Source organism: Hemitrygon akajei, chromosome 20, assembly GCF_048418815.1.
Source record: "Hemitrygon akajei chromosome 20, sHemAka1.3, whole genome shotgun sequence".
In the NCBI taxonomy this organism is placed as follows: domain Eukaryota; kingdom Metazoa; phylum Chordata; class Chondrichthyes; order Myliobatiformes; family Dasyatidae; genus Hemitrygon; species Hemitrygon akajei.
Genome location: NC_133143.1, coordinates 7,327,311 through 7,345,206, shown reverse-complemented (window position 1 = coordinate 7,345,206; position 17,896 = coordinate 7,327,311). Strand labels below are relative to the sequence as shown.

Genomic DNA, 17,896 nt, shown 5'->3' with positions numbered 1-17,896 from the left:
AGGTTCAATTATAATATTTAAGAGAAATTTGAATTGGAGAGCAGTTTCAGGTGCAGGTCCATGGGACTAGACAGAATAATGGCATGGCATGGACTGTTTCTGTGCTTTAGAATTCTGACTCTAACACAACCACTGCAGCCATTGTGTTACTTAAGTTTGCAGTTTAATTAAACATATTCTTGACATTTACACCATAACTTACTGGGGAATGTAAAATGACAATGAAGTACAGTCACTAATGCAATAAAATTTTAGAAAGGACAGTTTTTAAAGCAGTACAATTATATTCACCAGCACTGCTGGCTCTGGACACCATGATTCAGATAAGACCCAATGCAGTTCAGGTCATAAGAAATATTCGGTCAACTGGACTGTGAATGGCAAATAGTTATAACCGCTTCATTGCAGCCATGAGATCCTCCAGGCTCTCCTCTGTCTCTTGAACTGTATCTCCAGTGACATTGGTATTATCCGTCTAGCAAGAGTACAGACAAGTGCAGTCAGTCACTAAAACAACTTTTGGTTACAAAAGGACAATACAAGAACACCCACAAAATGGTGGAAGAATTCAGGCAGCATGTGTGGAGGGAATAAGTAGCCAAGGTTGAGCTGAGGCTTCTCATCAGGACTTGATCTGAAACTGCGACTGTCTGTACATGCTGCCTGACTCATCAAGTTTCTCCAGCATTTTGTGTGTGTTGCTCAAGATTTCTAGCATCTGCAGAATTTTGTATCTATAATTCTTATGAACATTCACAGGTCCCTCGGTAAACAAAAAAAAACTCAAGAAAGACAAAGGCAGATAACCATGATCAGAATCTGTAGGTCAGTGAGCATAAGTTAACGTACAGTAGATGGTACAACTGTGGCTGGAATTTATATAATGTGAAATTTGTTGTTCTGCAGCAGCAGTGCAAAGCAGAGATAAAATTACAAACAAAGTACCGGTTGTCCTTGGTGTTAACATCCTGGAGGATCTATCCTGGGCAATCAGCAATTCTGCTTGTTAGAAGTTTGAGATTTGGTAGGTCACCAAAAACACTAGGTTTTCTATGGATGCAGCCTGGTATGGAGTCTCTACTGCTCAGGATCGCAAGAGGCTGTAAACTCGGGGCACAAACTTCCCAACCATCAAGAATATCTTTAGGAGCCAGTGCCTCGAGGCAACATCCATCACTCAGGACCCTCACCATCCAAACATGCCCTCGTTACTTTTTTCTTTCCACTGTTACTGCTATCGCGAAACAAACTTCACATCATACGAGTCAGATGAGGCTGCAACCGCAGATATTAGGGATGACAGTCAAACTGAAGAGGAGGCAAGCCATGATCATCATCATGCTACCAGCCTAACCTCAGCTCTTCAACATTTCCATCACTGATGTCACACCAAATTGTCCTGAAGGTGAATATGGTATGTTTTCCTTAATATTTCTTTTGAGATTCCACAGCGTTATTTTAGTATTGATAAATGAACACACCTTAATTGGCACACTGTAGGCTACTGTGATGCCCTCTGGAAGGTCTGGAACACAGCCTGAAGCAGCTTTCAGTTCCTCGTCAGAGATCTCAGAAACAAGCTCAATACCTGTAAAAGGACAAGTCCTATGTTTTTGCACAGCACCTTTCACAACCTCAGCCTGTTTGCTGCAGCCAGCCTGCCTTCAGTTCAGCCAAAGGGTAGCCCGTTCTACAGACGCCCACTATCTCAATCAGCATAGTTTTGACACTTGTGCTTAGTTCTGGATGCCAAACTTCTGAATGGGGAAGGTGCTTGCTACTGAGCTGCTGCAAATGAACAAACTCCCCACAGACCCACCAACTGAGAGCAAAAAGCTATAATTTTAAAAACTTGTGAGGCCCCACTTTGGGGTATTTCTGAGTGGCCTTACTTGTGCTTAGGTGGTGACATTTGGACTCCCAATTTGTCAACCTTCACCTCCCTGTTGGAAAACTACCATGAGCTGGTGAAATTTAATGAGGTAATGTATCTAGACAAGGTTATGCTGGGTGCTTACAGAAAAGACTGATTAGAGGAGTACCATGTTGATGGTGGAAAGTCACACTCTGCAGGAGACCTAGTTGCTCACCCACTCTTGTAGGGAAAGTATATTCAAGGTTGGTCCATTGAAATGATAGTTGACTCCTGGGATAGAGGAGGTGGGTGATTTGGTAATAGTGGTGCAGTAGAATGTCAAGGTCCTGCTGGAGATGAAGACGCGTGACGACACTTTTGTACCAGCTACCAGTGAGCACTGGAATCATCAATGACCATCCCACATCTGACCTATTGATAGAAAGATAATCACTGATAAAGCAGCTAAAGATTGCTGCTTGGACACTGCCTGGAGGAACTCAGTGGGTCAGGCAGCATCTATGGAGGGAAGTGGACAGATGACATTTTAGGTTGAGACCCTTTAACAGGATTGGAAAGAGGAGAGATAACCAATATAAAAAGGTGGGAAGAGAGCTAGATCAAGAGCAGGCAGGATTTTGGTTGATACAGATTATGGAGGGAGAGTGGAAATGATAAGAATCTGAGAGGTAGCAGGTGGAAGTGACAAAGGACTGAAGATGCGAAAGACAGTAAAGAAAGGAATGTATGGGTGGTGAGCAGTATGGGAGAATAGGGGAGGGGAGTGGTGGGATTAGGAAGAAAATAGTTTCTGAAAGTTAGTGAAATCTATGTTCATGTTGTCAGGCTGGAGACTGACAAGGTGGATAGGAGGTGGTGTTCCTCTAATTTGCATCTGCCCTCTACTTGGCAGTAGAGAAGGTAGTGGAGAGAGGTTGGTGCACGAATGGCAAGTGATACTAAAATGGCTAGACAGTGGGAGATTAGCCGGTGATCCTGGCTCTTGTGGAAGACGGAGGCGGTGTTCAATGAGGTCTGGAATACTGTGGTCCTAAGGAAAACCAAACTGAGAACATGTTACTTGTTTACCCTACACTTAAGACCAATGGAGATCCAATGATCTTCCATTATGGGTTATTTTCAGTAGTAGGCTTTCTGCACAACAACATACTGTTTAAACCAGAGAGGTTATTATGTCCTTGCTATTCATTTGATAAGCTTGAGTTTCTCATCTACCCCCACCAATCTTTCCCAGGGAGGTACCTACAACTCACTGGGTTTTTGGAACAAATACTAAAATTCCATTGACATCAATGAGATAAATTATTAAATCTGATCTCACCCCAGACATTATTTTCATGTTTTATCTGTTCTTCCTCCTCCACCAATTTGTCCTTTGGTTGTTCTGTTTCTTTTTCCTGTAAGTCATGGTAGAGAGAGCAAAAAATAAATATTAACTTTTCCATTCATCAGTTTCAAATCCCAGGCAAACAGGGAGTCTGCATGCAAGGATACCATGTGAATAACTCTGGTGCCTTGTGGCACAAGACCTTGACAGGACAGGAAATGGACAAACACTGCAAAGGGTAATGGAAAGGGGATGGTGAGAGGGCTCACCTGAGGTATAATGGATAATTTTTTATGCTGTATCTAACCTGGCTCTCCTCTTATCCTGTGTAAATAGGGTCTTTTTCCCAAAACTCAGCTGCAGTAGCATTGAGTGCTGTTTTTGGCCTAAGCTGACTCCCTTTTAAATGAGGTTTAAAATTGAAATGCTTGTTTCAAATCTCGTCTTATATCTGCCTGTGTGTAGTCTTACAGCAGAGCCACGCCCCAAGGTTTTAGTGTCTTCTAACATCTCTGCACCTCCAAATTTCAAATATCGTGCCTCTGTTAGCAAAGGACCTCCCATTTACCTGCTCATCTGTGGCATTGTCACAAGAGGAAATCCAGTCTTGCCAATTACCTGTCCAAATTCATCATGTTGAATTAATGTGAATTTTTTTTGCTAATGCTCCCTTAAATGCTCTGTGATATTTTCTACTGAGAAGTGCATTTGTTTAGCAGCTGTAGTGACTGCCATCAACAGAGTGGTTTATATGGTGTCTGGGTCTCTGATGGGGAGCACTCAACACCCAGTTGTCAGGAGTATGACAAAAGCATACCCATTCTGTTTGCACTGCAGAACGGTTGTCCGTTTGTGGGAGTCTTTGGCACCAATAGCCACATCCTCCCAATAAAACGATGAAAAACCTTCTTAGCCATAATGCAGTGGATCCCTGAATTAGATTTAGTAATGAACAACGTACTGATATGGATAGGCGAGTCTGTGAATGACTTGTTTATTTCAAGGAAAACATACAGAATTCCACATGGCTCACTGGATCCCACTCTAACTCCAGCAGAAGGTTGTGGCCTCCTCCCTTTCGAGAGATCTAAGCACCCAGACCACGACTGACAGTACAGCGGGAGAGTTGCACTCTCACAGCTGTTGGATGAAACATGAAATAGAGGACATTCTGCCCTCTGTTGGACATAAAATACCTCCAGATATATAGACAACGCTGAAATTGGCTCTCAGCCCATCGACATCAAGTACCCATCTATACCAATTCTATCTTCCGCCATTCAGTACTGGCCTTCTGTGTTGCTGCCGCCTTCGTCAGGACCTGATATGTCAGCTCTTTTCCATAGATGCTGCGTGGCCTGCCGAGTTCCTCCAGTGTTTTGTGCGTGGTTTCAGAGCCACCGTGATGGTGAACCCTTCATCCGCATCTAATTCTTTAGTAAGGTGCCCTCACCCCATCTCCACCCCCCTCCTTCCTCTTGGGCTCCCCCTTCCAGCTTTTTACCATCCCTTAACCCTTTCATTTCCAACTTCAAACATTTCAAAACCAACAAAAAGTAGTGTATACAGCCCAGTCCATCATGGGTAAAGCCCTCCACACCATTGAGCACATCTACAAGCAGGTGAGTGGTGTTGCAGGAAAGCAGCATCCAACATCAAGGACCCCCACCAATCTAGGCCATATTCTCTTCTTGGTGCTTCTATCAGGAAGAGCCTCAGCACCTACACCACCAAGTTCAGTTATCACTCAACTGAAAGGCTCCTGAACCAGAGGGTATTTAAAACATCCTTAGCCATGCTCAAGTTGCCAGAGGTATATAAAAGTAAGGGGTAAATGCAAGCTGACTTTTTCCACTGAGGTTGGGTGCGACTACCACTAGAGGTTAAGGGTGAAAGGTGAATTGTTTAAGGGGAACATGAAGAGGAATTTCTTCACTCAGAGGATGGTGAGAGTGTGGAATGAGCTGCCAGCAGCTGTGGTAGATGGGTGTCTGATTTCAACATTTAAGAGAAATTTGGGTAGATACATGGATGGGAGGGGTATGGAGGGTTGTGGTCCAGGTGCAGGTTGATGGGATGTATATTAGTAGTTTGGCGTGTCCTAGATTGGCCAAAGGGCCTGTTTCTGTGCCATAATGTTCTAGGACTCGGTAACATTGACTGTCCATTTCCCTCCTTGGTACTGTCTGACCTGCTTAATTCCTTCAAGTTTCTTGTTTGTTGCTTGCTTGGGCTTCTCTGCTCCAAGGTGCTGGATTCTGAGGCACGGCAGGGATACTTTCCATTTGTGTTTTGACTGGTTTGCATCCCTCAACTATTCCCAAACATTATTTGGTCACTGTCATGTTGTTCAGGAGAGTGGTGTATGCAAATCACTGAGAACTTAATTAGCTATAATATGTTTGGAATGGCCTTTGGTCCCAAAATTTGCCATTGAAATGAAAGTGCTGTATTACTTGAGTGAGGCTCACCTTGTACTCTTTCTGGCGGAGTCTGCAAATTTTATCATCACAATTTGGATTTGGCTTCATCATCATTGTTGGGAAAAAATCTTGCATTGCATTGTAACCCAGATAATAACTGACAGAACCAAAGCCCAACAGGTACCTTGGAAATAAAACACCAAGTTACTCGTTAAACAACTGGAGGACAAACGTTCAGATTGGGCTGAACTTCATTGTTTGATGCTAGTGATTAACATGCTGTTGTGTTAAGAGCACAAAAAGCTACTAATTACTTACTTACTTGAGGACATTCTGTACAAGAAGGCCTGCCACCACTGCCATGGTGGTAGGGAGACTGGCTGCGCAGACCCCCTCACGTTTCAGTGTCTTCTCATCAATGTTTGCAGCCACGATAAGTGGGGGTGCACACTGCAAAAGGAGCAAATGCCAGGCATCGCAAAGACCAGTCACCATGACAATTTAAATATGAACAGTAACCTTCATGCATGGGCAGCAATTTCTCTCATTCCAGGCAATGAGCATTTTAACAACTCAACCTGCACTTACCTTGACATTGAGTGGCACTACCATTGTCTCACTAACTGCAGCTCACTATTGACTGAATTATGGCTACAACATTGTCACTGGCTAGGTATCCTGATGTGAGCGACACCCTAAATGCTTTCCGTCCAACACTTAGGAGTATGACGGAGTACTGTCCATGTGCAGCTCCAACAACGTTCAGAAGCTTGACACCACCCTGGATACTTGACTGGAATCACCTCACCGCTGGGAGATGGTAGGTGCACTATGAACCAAATAAAAAAGTTTGCATCTGAAGACAAAGACAGCAGGAGTGAAGGAACACCACTACCTCTCAATACATCATCTTGACGTTGAAGTCAGTGCTAGTCCTTCTTCATTACTGGATGTAAACGCTGGAGCTCTCCAGAAAGCAGTTCAAACTCACCATCCCTTTAAGGCAATGAATTACCATGCCCCATGAATTGTAATGAGTACAGTGAATAAACCCTCAATCATTCATAGAAAAACACATCAAACCTCCTCCACAAGGGTCAGGAACAGGAATAAGAAATAAGAGAATACAATAGTAAGATTGGGCAAATCTTTCAATCACAGTTGATCGACTACTGTCCCTCAGTTTAGTGATAAAGAATCTTCCATTCAATGACTCAACCTCTACATGAAGAAGTTTCTCATTTAATCCTAAATAACCCACCCCTTACTCTGAGCCTGTGAATCCCCACCCCCCAGTTGTAGACTCTTCAGCCATGGGAAGCACATTCACCTGTCAAACCCTCTGAGAACTTTGTACATTTCAATAAGGTCCATGAGGACATGGGTACCTTCAGGACTAATCCTGGAGAGCCTCTCCTTGCCTGGCATTAGGCAACGATGTTGCTGAAGTGTTATGCTAACATGCCAACCTAAATAGTACTTATATTTACTATGACAGTCTAAAAATTCAAATGACAGTGATAATGGGATATTACATTTGCAGCCTCATCTCTCCATTTATCACCTTTCAGCCTGTCTAAACCTCCATCTAGCTCTCTGCCCATCATTTCTCTCCTCACCTGGTTCTACCTATCACCCACTAGCCACCGTCTCCCAACCCCTTGTTACTTCCTTCATCATCTCCCTCCTCACTTGGATCTGCCTATGACCTACCAACTCCTGCTTCACTCCTCCCTCTCTCCTCTTTGAAAAGCCATTCCTCTTTAGGTGCTCAGTCCTGATACAACACTGGAATTCAAACTGTTGACCACCCCACTGCCTCTAGAACCACAGATGCTGCCTGACATCTCCAGCAATGTTTCTGCAGACCCTTGTGTCTCGATTAACAGATGCAGCATTCCCTTTGCAGAAGCTCAGTATAGCCTCATGACTGGGAAGCCAGTAAATTCTGCAATCCAAAGAATTATTTGCAATGAAAAGCAATGTGATGAACAACACTGACATACCGCAAAACAGGCCGTTTCTCCTGGAATGAGAAGCTGTATATGCCCCGAGACTGCATTTTCACTGACCCCAGACTCCATCCACACCTGGGCAAGCTCGTTGCAAGCCTAGACAAAATGAAGAAATCTTCAAACGCTGTCTTAGAGCAAGTCATTAACTTCAGTTAATTACTGTTTCAGTGGCACTAGGAATCTTGGATTAAAGAATATAAACTCACAGTGTTTATTGTCATACGTGCTTCAAAGTTGTCGACACAGCTCAGTACTAGATCCACAGGCTTCCCTTCACTTAACCCACCATTCCTAATTAGAATTAAGACAGTGTTGAGTTAGTATCCTTTGTCAGGGACTGATTGAGACCAGCATCTTAACTTACTGGTGAGATCTGTGACAAACTGGGGATTCCTCTAAAACAGAAACTGAAATCCTAAAAAGAACCCACGTAAAAGCATTCAGCCCCTCAGATCTACACTGTATGCAAGAGTCAAGCAAATAAGAGACAACTCATCTGGTCTGCTCATAAACTGATCTCCTCCCTGCACAATTTCCTAAATATCCAGAAATGTATGGGCATCAGCATTGAATATAGTCACTGTCTGAGCTGCTACAGCATCTTGCGCAGAGAATTCCCAAGACTCACCACCCTCTGTATGAAGGGAGTTCCATCTCTATTCGAGATCGAGAGCCAAGCCCGTCAGATTGAGAGGTATCTATCATCTCTGCATCTACCCTGTTAACCCTCAATTGAATCACAAGTGCTTCAATGCTCAATGAAATTAAATAAACAAAGTTACATGTGTCAGAATGTAAATTTACTCCACGTACTAATCTAAGAGACTCCTAAAGGCTATTCAAGAGGGGGCAGATCTTTTCCAAAAATTCATATGGTATTTTGCATGCAAAATTTGGCCCAGCTTGTACACACTGGCATTTACAAACACAAGAAAGTAGCAGGAATAGGTTGCCAGTCCCTTCGATCCTGTCCCTCCATTCAATATGATAATGTCCGATCTATAGAGGCTTTGATTCCTCCTATGCACCAGATCTCCATGTTCTTCAATCTCCTAATCTTTCATGTTTATAAACCTTCACTTTAAATGTTTCTAAGATTCTGCCTCCAGAACTTTTTAGGAAAGAGACTTCCAGAGATTCGCTACCCTCTGAAAAGAAATTTCTACATATTCTGGTTTAAAAGGCCGGTACCTTATCTTGTAATTAAGTTTTTTTATTTAAGCCTCACCTATTGAAAACATTGACATGTGTCCTTATGCTCCACAAGTTTCCTGTTGATTTCATTAACTCTGTTCCCTACATTCTCATGCGCCTTTTTAGTCTCTGTTTAACATGTTTTTGTTTTAACTTCAATCACCCTGGTGGAAACAAACTCAACACTAGTAAAGAATTTCCACCCATGTCCCCACTGGATTATTGATGGACCATAGTTCTGCCCTTCTCTGAAAATGGAAACTCTCTGGAGTGGCCAGTGGTTAAAGACATATCTGAAACAAGTATAGAAAGAGCTATAAATAGTCAGTAGCACGGTCAGCTTCCACGGAGAGAGAAGTAAAATGTCTATTATTAGTCGCAAACCTAACCTGATTCGATCCATGAAATGCTGAAAGTTGTTCATTGTTGTAATATTGTAGTTATGAACTTCAAACTCAACATCAGGATTAATGTTCCTGTAAATTCAAAGACAGGATATCGACATTCAGTTCCGGATAGATTGTGTAAGAACATTAGAGACCTTATTGTACATACGAATTAGCAGGAGTGTATCATTCAAACGTGCTCTGCCACTGGACACAATCAGAGATGATTCTGTCTCAGTATCATATTCCCACCCTCTCTCTATTGCTCTGATGTCTTTACTGTCTAGAAGGTGGCAGCGAAGTGTAGCAGTTGGCAGAATGCTACTGTAGTGCCAGCGGTCCAGGTTCAATTCTGTATCTGTCTGTAAGGTGTTTGTATGTTCTCCATGTCACATTCCAAAAACATTGATATTAGTAGGTTAATTGACCACGCGTAATTGAGTGGCGCAGGCTCAGTGGGCCAGAAGGACTTGTGACCATTCTGGATCATTATATAATTAAGTCTTATTTTCTTTGTTTTATAAATGTTTTCAGGAATGGACACTTGTGGAGAATTCCATAGGTTCATCAGCCCCTTACCCATCAAGTATTTGGCCACCTTTGTACTAAAGTGTCAAAGACTCTGCTTCTACCACCCTTGGAGACTTTCTTGCCTCATCTCCATCTTAAACATGTAACCCCTTATTTTCAAACCACTAGTGCCAGATTCTTTGACAAATAGTAACCTTCTACATCTTCCTGGCCCCCAACAAGTTTCCTTGGGATCTTGTTTTACAAGCAAATCTCCCCCTCTCTAATGAACACCAGCCAATACAATTCTAGCTTGTCCAACCTTTCCTTAAAGACGATCTGTCCATTGCAGATAATTAGTTGTGTAAACCTTCTGAAAATATTTATAAAACAAAGAAAGTAAGACTTAATTATATAATGATCCAGGATGGTCACAGTTCCCCCAGTAGCAAACTGTAATTAACTTTACTAGTTAATTGCTGTAACTGCATGTTAACTTTTTTTATAAAATGATGCACCAGGTCACCCACATCCTCTGCTCTCTAAAACCATTTAGATAATATGCTTCAATTTTCATGTTGAATTAGATTAATGACATCTTCCCCACACTATATCTGACTTTCCACTAGTTCAGCTCACAAGCTCATAATAATAACCATACGTAGCTTTACCTCAGAGTGTGCTTTGCTGCTTCCACTTTGCTTAAACCAGCCTGGTGAGGTTGAAAGAACAGTCGGTTCATATTGGCCAGTTCCACTTTGTCATAATCAAATAGCAAAAGCTGCAAATTGCAAAGTAAAGTAATCAATGATTGAATTTATTCAAACCGCCCCAAAAATCTAGTTACAGGCTCCTCAGATCAAGGCATATAATGCTACATTCCAGCACGTTAATAGACCAGAAGTAAATTTCCAGGGTCTCACTGTATTAGGCCAATGATTAATATTGAATTATGATCATTAAATAACTGCTTCACTCCCATGTACACAAGCATTAAAGCAACCAATACAAATGGGTGTCAACATGGCTCATGGGTGTTGTTATTGTTAGTGATATTTTTGGGTGGTTAATGAAATATATTCCACTTATGCTTAATATATACAACACAACCTTCACATGGTGAAACTAAAGATGATGTTTCATAGCAGTTATCAAAAAAAAGCACTAAGTCACACTGGGAGATAGTAGGATAGATGTCCAAAAGTTTGGTCAAAGCATTTTTAAGGAGCATCTTAAAAGGAGCAGAGGGGAGAAAATTAGGGAGGAAATTCTATTGCCGAAGGCATGGCAATCTGTAGTGAAGCAATTACATTTGTGATATTCTTAAAAAAGAACAGGATTAAAGAGTAAATGGGAACAGGTACAACTCAGTTCACAGGACAAGATTGTGATGACAAATTTAGAAGGTATAATGAGGGAGGCCATCTTGGAGTACACTGGAATATTCTCCAGATGCTCATAAAGATAGGGATGAGGTTTCTGCAGCTGTTCATTGAAGTTACATTTGATACCAAGTTGGAAATAATTAGTCGTTGCCATGACTTAAAGTAGCTCTAACACTACTTTGGCCACATCTCAGCATTCTGCTCGGTTCTTGCCATCACACTTAAGGAAATATGTAAAAGGTTTAGAGAGGATACAGAAGTATTTTACCAAAGTGATTCCTAAGATAAGAAGCATTAGTTCTGTAGACTGGAGAAACTCCATTGCTCTCCTTGGAACAGAGAGGAGCTTGTGAGAGATTTAAAATTGTGGAAGGTATAGACAGTCAGAAACTGTTGTTCCAGAACCAGGACACAGAATAGAGGTGACTGGTTAAAGAACCAAATGTGAAATGGGGCCACTGGGATAAGTACTGGAGGTAGGTTCAATCCCAGAATTCAAGTAGGAACTGGGTAAGTACCTGCAAGGAAAGAACTTGCTGAGGCAGGGGAAAAGGTAACGATACTTCCACACTAGAACAAAACTGGGTTCAGATCGTCCAAATGCTTTTCCTCCATAATGCACAGTGTATTGTTAATTGAGTGCTAACAAATTATTAGCATTTTATTGCTAAGAACTCAGTCAATCTTCAAACAAATACACATTTATCTCCTAAAAAGCAGTATCATCATGTCCTCAAAATATGCAAACATTTTAAAGAATACAAGTGTCTTCTGCTCATACAAGTGTATTCAGCCATTCAGAATCAGGTTGAGGGCAAATTTATTTGTACAGTCGGCCTTCCTTATCTGCGGAGGATTGGTTCTGGGACCCCCCCCCACCGTGGATACCAAAAAACGTGAATGCTCAGATCCCTTATTTAATCTGTCTCAGTGCGGTGGACTTTGGGACCCACTGCCCACAGTGTTTCTGTTCCATTGACAGAAAATGATCACGATTGAAAATAAAGTGGAAATAATAGTGATCGGAAAGAGGTTTAATGCCTTCGGTCATTGGAAAAGCGTTAGGCTATAGTCGGCCAACAATTGGAACAATTTTAAAGGATAAAGTGAGAATAATGGAGCATGTGAAAGGCCCTGCCCTGATGAAAGCTACAATTATAATAAGCAACGTAGTGGTTTAATTATTGAAATACGTATGTTTCTTAAGTGTTTTATATGCATAGAAAGGTAAAATATATACTATATACAAAGAAAAACGTTTGACTATCTGACGCTAAATAATACCAGATGTACCTGTTCCGACTTGGAGAACTTCCGTTTTTTTCCGATTCCCGATCCGCAGTAATCTATGCACATCCCCCCGTATACTTTAAATCATCTCTGGATTACTTATAATACCTAATACAATGTAAATGCTATGTAAATAGTTGTTATACTGTATTGTTTAGGGAATAATGACAAGAAAAAAAGTCTGTACATGCTCGAATAACAAGTGCCGGAGAGAGAACTTCCGGGTTTTCTCGATCCGCGGTTGGTTGAATCCGCACATGCGGAACCCGCGAATAAGGAGGGCTGACTGTACACTACTGGTATTTTTTGGTTTTCTGTGGATCTGTAGTCATTGCTCATTCTCAAAGGTGAGAAAGATAGATTTTGAAATTGAAAGAAACAAATTGAGAATATTTGCATTAAATGCCTGAGTAAGGCCAAATACAACAGTGGCCAGTTCCTGCTTCTTTAATTTATACAGAATGGTTTGTCAGTCTTTTCCCTCTGTGGTCATAGGATGAAGATGAAAAGAAAGAAAGCTTGCATTACCTTACCAATGCCACATCTTGTCAACATTTCAGCTGTCACACTTCCAACCCCACCAACACCCACGACTGCCACTGCAAACTGACGGATTTTCTGTTTTCAGAGGAGAACGCTAGTCAGACATTTTAGTCAAAACATCCAAAAACAACATGATGACATTTACAAATCCATCTCACCTCATAATCTTCAACAATACCCATTCTCTTCAGAGCCATTAGCCGGCTAAATTAAATAGAAAAATAATGAAACAAGTGAAATGCAGCACAAACTTTCATCACCATTCTCAAGTAGTATCTGAGTTTCTTCAGGGTTCCCACTTTAATGGCCATCAGTCATTATTTTGTTCACTACTGTTAAAGACCAGTTAAGAAACAGTTACAAAGAAAGGAAAGTTGTGGAAAATATTTATTATTAAAATCTTCATACTGTAGACCACAGTACCAGGAAAAAAAACATTAGTAGCACTTCAACTTTTTGACAAGGTACTGGAGGAATACTTTGTGTAAGGGGTTGATGTATCAAAAAGAAATGAAGTTATTCAACAGGAAGGCCTGAGTGTTTGTAAACATTTAGTATGGTTAACTGTGCAGAATGCAGAACCTGTAATGCATGGCAGCACATTGACAAAACACAGCCATCACTATCTGACCTGTTGTCTGTCCCTTAGTCTTTAATGAATTAGGTTTTGGAAATGTTCGCTGCTATCAGTCGTACAGAATCAAAGAACCTTATGACTCAAAACAAAGCCATTCATCCCACTGTTCCTGAGCTATCTCAAGGAGTTGTCTCATGATACACATGAACAGCAAATAATTCCTGAGGGGATAGGGTGAGAGCGGAGAGGAACAAAATTTTGCAAGTATAGTATAATCACATCAGAATGAGTTAACTGCATGGGAAATACCCATCCTGAAAGAGGATTGTGAAGTGAAACAAAGAATCTTAACACTGAACATAGAGCAATATTTTGAAGAAATAGCGTGATATTTTTTGCTTGATGCAGCAAAAAACTAAATGAATTACAGTGAAGGCAACATAATAAGTAAATATTAACTGTTGTACACTCTCCTAAAGAGAGCTATGATCCCTGACCCAATTCCCCTGTTGTGTAATTTGTACAAGTATACACCGTAAGACACAGAAACAGAATTGGGCCATTTCATCATGGCAGATCCCGGATCCCACTTAACCCCATACACCTGTTTTCTTGCCATATCCTCTGATGCCCTGACCAATCAGGAAACATCAACTTCTGCCTTAAATATACCCATAGAATTGGCCTCCACCGCAGTCTGTGGCAGAGCATTCCACAGATTCACTACTCTCTGGCTAAACAAATTACTCCTTACCTCTGTTCTAAAAGGTCACCCATCAAATCTGAGGTTGTGCCTTCTAGTTCTGGATACCCCCGCCACAGGAAACATCCTCTCCATATCCACCCTATCTAGTCCTTTCAACATTCAGCAGGTTTCAATGAGATCCCCACGCATTCTTCTAAATTCCAGTGAGTACAGGCCCAAAGCTGCCAAACACTCCTCATTGTTAACCTTTCATTCCCCGAATCATCCTTGTGAACCTCCTCTGGACTCTCTCCAATAACACACATCCTTTCAGAGATATGGGGCCCAAAACTGTTGACAATACTCCCAAATGCAGCCTGACTAGTGTCTTAAAAAGGCTCAACATTATCTCCTATATTCTATTCCCCTTGAAATAAATGCTAACATTACATTTGCCTTCTTCACCACAGACTCAACATGTAAATCAACCTTCTGGGAGTCCTGCTTGAGGACTGCCAAGTCCCTCTGCACCTCTGATGTTTGAACCTTCTCCGGATGAAGACAATAGTCCACCCTATTGTTCCTTCTACGAAAATGCATTATCGTACATTTCCCAACACTGTATTCCATCTGCCCATTCATCCTAATGCAATCGCACTGCTTCCTCAGCACTGCCTACCCCTCCACCTATCTTTGTATCATCCACCAAACTTTGCAACAAAGCCATCATTTCCATTATCCAAATCATTAACAAACAATGTGAAAAGTAGTGGTCTTTTACATTAGCTCCCGAATAAGATCTGGGTTATTACACAACACCCAATTTAAGATAGCCTTTCCCCGAGTAGGCTCAAGCACAAAGCTGCTCTAAAAAGCCACCTCGTAGGCATTCAACAAATTCCCTCTCTTACAGTCCGACACCAACCTTATTTTCCCAATCCGCTTGCATATTGAAGTCCCCCATTACAATTGTGTCATTACCCTTCTCACATGCCTTTTCCAGCACCCTTTGCAATCTCAACCCCACATCTTGGCTACTATCTGGAGGCCTATATATGATTCTCATGCTTAACTCCACCCACAAAGATTTGACATTCTCTGACCCTATATCACCTCTTTCTAGAGGTAATTTCATCTATTGCCAACAGAGCCACATCACCACCTTTGCCTTCCTAGTGTCATTTCAATACAAAGTATATCCTTTAATGTTAAGCTCCCAACTATGACCTTCTTTCAGCCATGACTCAGTGATGCCCACAATATCATACCAACCAATCTGCAATTGCGCCGCGAGTTTGTCCACCTTATTCTGAATGCTACGCACATTTAATTACAGCACCTTCAGTTCTGCATTCTTTGCTTTTTGAATTTTGCCTCTGTGGTACAATTTAACTCTGCTGTCTGCACTTGTACCCAGGCATTGGCTTGTCTTTCCTTACATTCATGTTACACCCATCATCAGCTTGCAAACCTGTTGGCTCATCCTCAGTTCTATCATCCTGGTTCCCATCCCCCTGCCATTAGTTTAAATCACTCTCAGCAGCTCTAGCAAACCTGCTTGCAAGAATATTGGTCTCCCTCAGATTCAAGTGCAACCCAAACCTTTTGTACAAGTCACACCTGCCCCAGAAGTCATCCCAATTATTCAGAAATCTGAATCCCTGCCTCCTGTTCCAATTCTTCAGACACACATTTATCTGCCACCTCATTCTATTCCTATCCTCACTGTCATGTGACAGGCAGCAATCCCGAGATTACTACCCTTGAGGTCCTCTCTCTCAGTTTCCTTCCTAATTCCCTGTATTCTTTCTTCCAGTATCTTCTCTCTTTTTTGACCCATGTCGTTAGTACCAATATGTACCACGATTTCTGGGTGCTCATCTTCCCTTTTCAGGATATTGTGGATGTGTTCAGAAATATCACAAACCCTGGCACCTGGGAGGCAAACTACCATCTGTGTTTCTATTACGCATTCACAGAATCGCCCATCTGTCCCCCTGACTTTGGACTCCCCTATTATTGCTGCCATCCTCTTCAGTTCCCTACCCTTTTGAGCCACAGGGACAGACTTAGTGCCAGACATGTGGCCAGTATTACTTCCCCCAGGTAGGTCGTCATTCCCTCCCCCTACAACAGCACACAAAATACTTAGGACCATTTATGTGGTTAATGCAACAAGACCAGGGGACTAATTGTCAGGGATTTAATAGATAGAGTACATGTATATATTGTGATGCACTTATTTTGTTTCTTACAATATCAGACCTTTCAAAAAATCCTGCCCATTATGGCCTCACAAAATTTTTTCTGTTCTCCCTTGCAACTAATTAACAAAACAAAAGGAAAAAGATAAAAATGCTTTGGTTTGTAAGTTTTCTTTCAAGCTCTTCCCAACATATACTGTCATTGTCATTATTGACTTGCACAAGGTCTACTGACCTCCACCTGTTTCTCACTTCCACTCTCCTGCGTTTTTCCTCCGCAGCTGTCAGAAAACATCTGCAACCATTTTAAGGTCTGTGATCACTCCTTGTAGATTTCAGCGCCTACTTGCAGCCTTTCCCAGTTTCAACAGCACGTCATCTACTGCTACTATTTGAAGTGCCTTCCCCTTAATACTGTTACTTTATTATATCACATCCCATTCTCAGCACCCGGAGAAAGCCCACGTATTCTACGGGGAGGGGCAACAAAATCCTTACAGATGACGACGGAACTGAATCCCTAACTCTGGCGCTCCGAGCTGAAATAACGTTGGGGGAGGGCGCTTATGTTTCTGCCTAAAATCTTCGAGCTCTGACTGCCAGCAAACTGTCCTGGACACGGCACTGTAACCAAACAGCAACTCTGTAAATGCAGCCAGCTTTATAAAACAGATGGACATAAGGCACCTCAGTCCCAGCACAATCCCACTGCCAGCATCATTCCACCTCTTTTCATACTCCCCACACCCAGCTTCCTCTCCTTTCCGCATGAAAGTCTTCCCCACCATTTACTCCCCAAGTCACCAGTCAGGGATGGGATGCCCTGCACTATCACCTGTATGGGTTGGAGTCCACGACCTCCGCACTCATCGGGAGCAGAGGCCGGCGACCCGGCTGCTCCCCATCAGCCGCCATCGCGCCCCCGGGCTGTGGTGTCACAGCGATAACGGCCCCCAGTCAGTAAAAAGGTACCGCTCGCCGGCGGAAGGGAAAGAGCTCGGACAAAGGCAGCGTCACGTGACGTCATCTCCAAACTAGGCAGGGACGTGGCAGGACGCGAGTGGCCGACGGAACTGCACCACATCCCGGGCAGACACTCCCCTTCCCCGCAGGATAGATCCTCCCTATCCCCCCTTCCTCCCAGACACCCCTGGATCGCCCCTCTACTTCCCGACGGGCACAGACAGGGCAGACTCGTGCTGTATTCTGGATAGACCATCCCTTACCGGGCAGACCTGGGCAATATACAGTATAGACCATCCCCTTTCACCCAGACAGACCTGGACCATATCCAGTATAGACCACCCCCTTTCACCCAGACAGACTTGGACCATATCCAGTATAGACCATCCCCTTTCACCCAGACAGACCTGGACCATATCCAGTATAGACCATCCCCTTTCACCCAGACAGACCTGGACCATATCCGGTATAGACCACCCCCTTTCACCCAGACAGACCTGGACCATATCCAGTATAGA

General features: G+C 42.5%; 1 protein-coding gene across 2 annotated transcripts; it reads right to left on the bottom strand.

Moving 5' to 3' along the window:
• Positions 1-141: 141 nt before the first annotated feature.
• Positions 142-17,403, bottom strand: uba5 (ubiquitin-like modifier activating enzyme 5). 2 transcript variants are annotated; one of them, XM_073073009.1, is made up of 12 exons: positions 17,251-17,403; positions 13,108-13,153; positions 12,935-13,024; positions 10,403-10,512; positions 9,225-9,311; positions 7,848-7,932; positions 7,633-7,737; positions 5,949-6,076; positions 5,675-5,810; positions 3,198-3,273; positions 1,482-1,588; positions 142-475 (listed from the first exon to the last, which is right to left on the bottom strand). In XM_073073009.1, exons 1-12 carry the CDS (start codon positions 17,328-17,330, stop codon positions 389-391), a joined length of 1,137 nt encoding a protein of 378 aa, XP_072929110.1. In that variant the 5' UTR covers positions 17,331-17,403; the 3' UTR covers positions 142-388. The 2 variants fall into 2 exon arrangements, with proteins under 2 accessions (XP_072929110.1, XP_072929111.1); XM_073073010.1 differs by lacking the exon at positions 17,251-17,403 and having other exon boundaries at positions 12,940-13,024; positions 13,108-13,154.
• Positions 17,404-17,896: the final 493 nt, after the last annotated feature.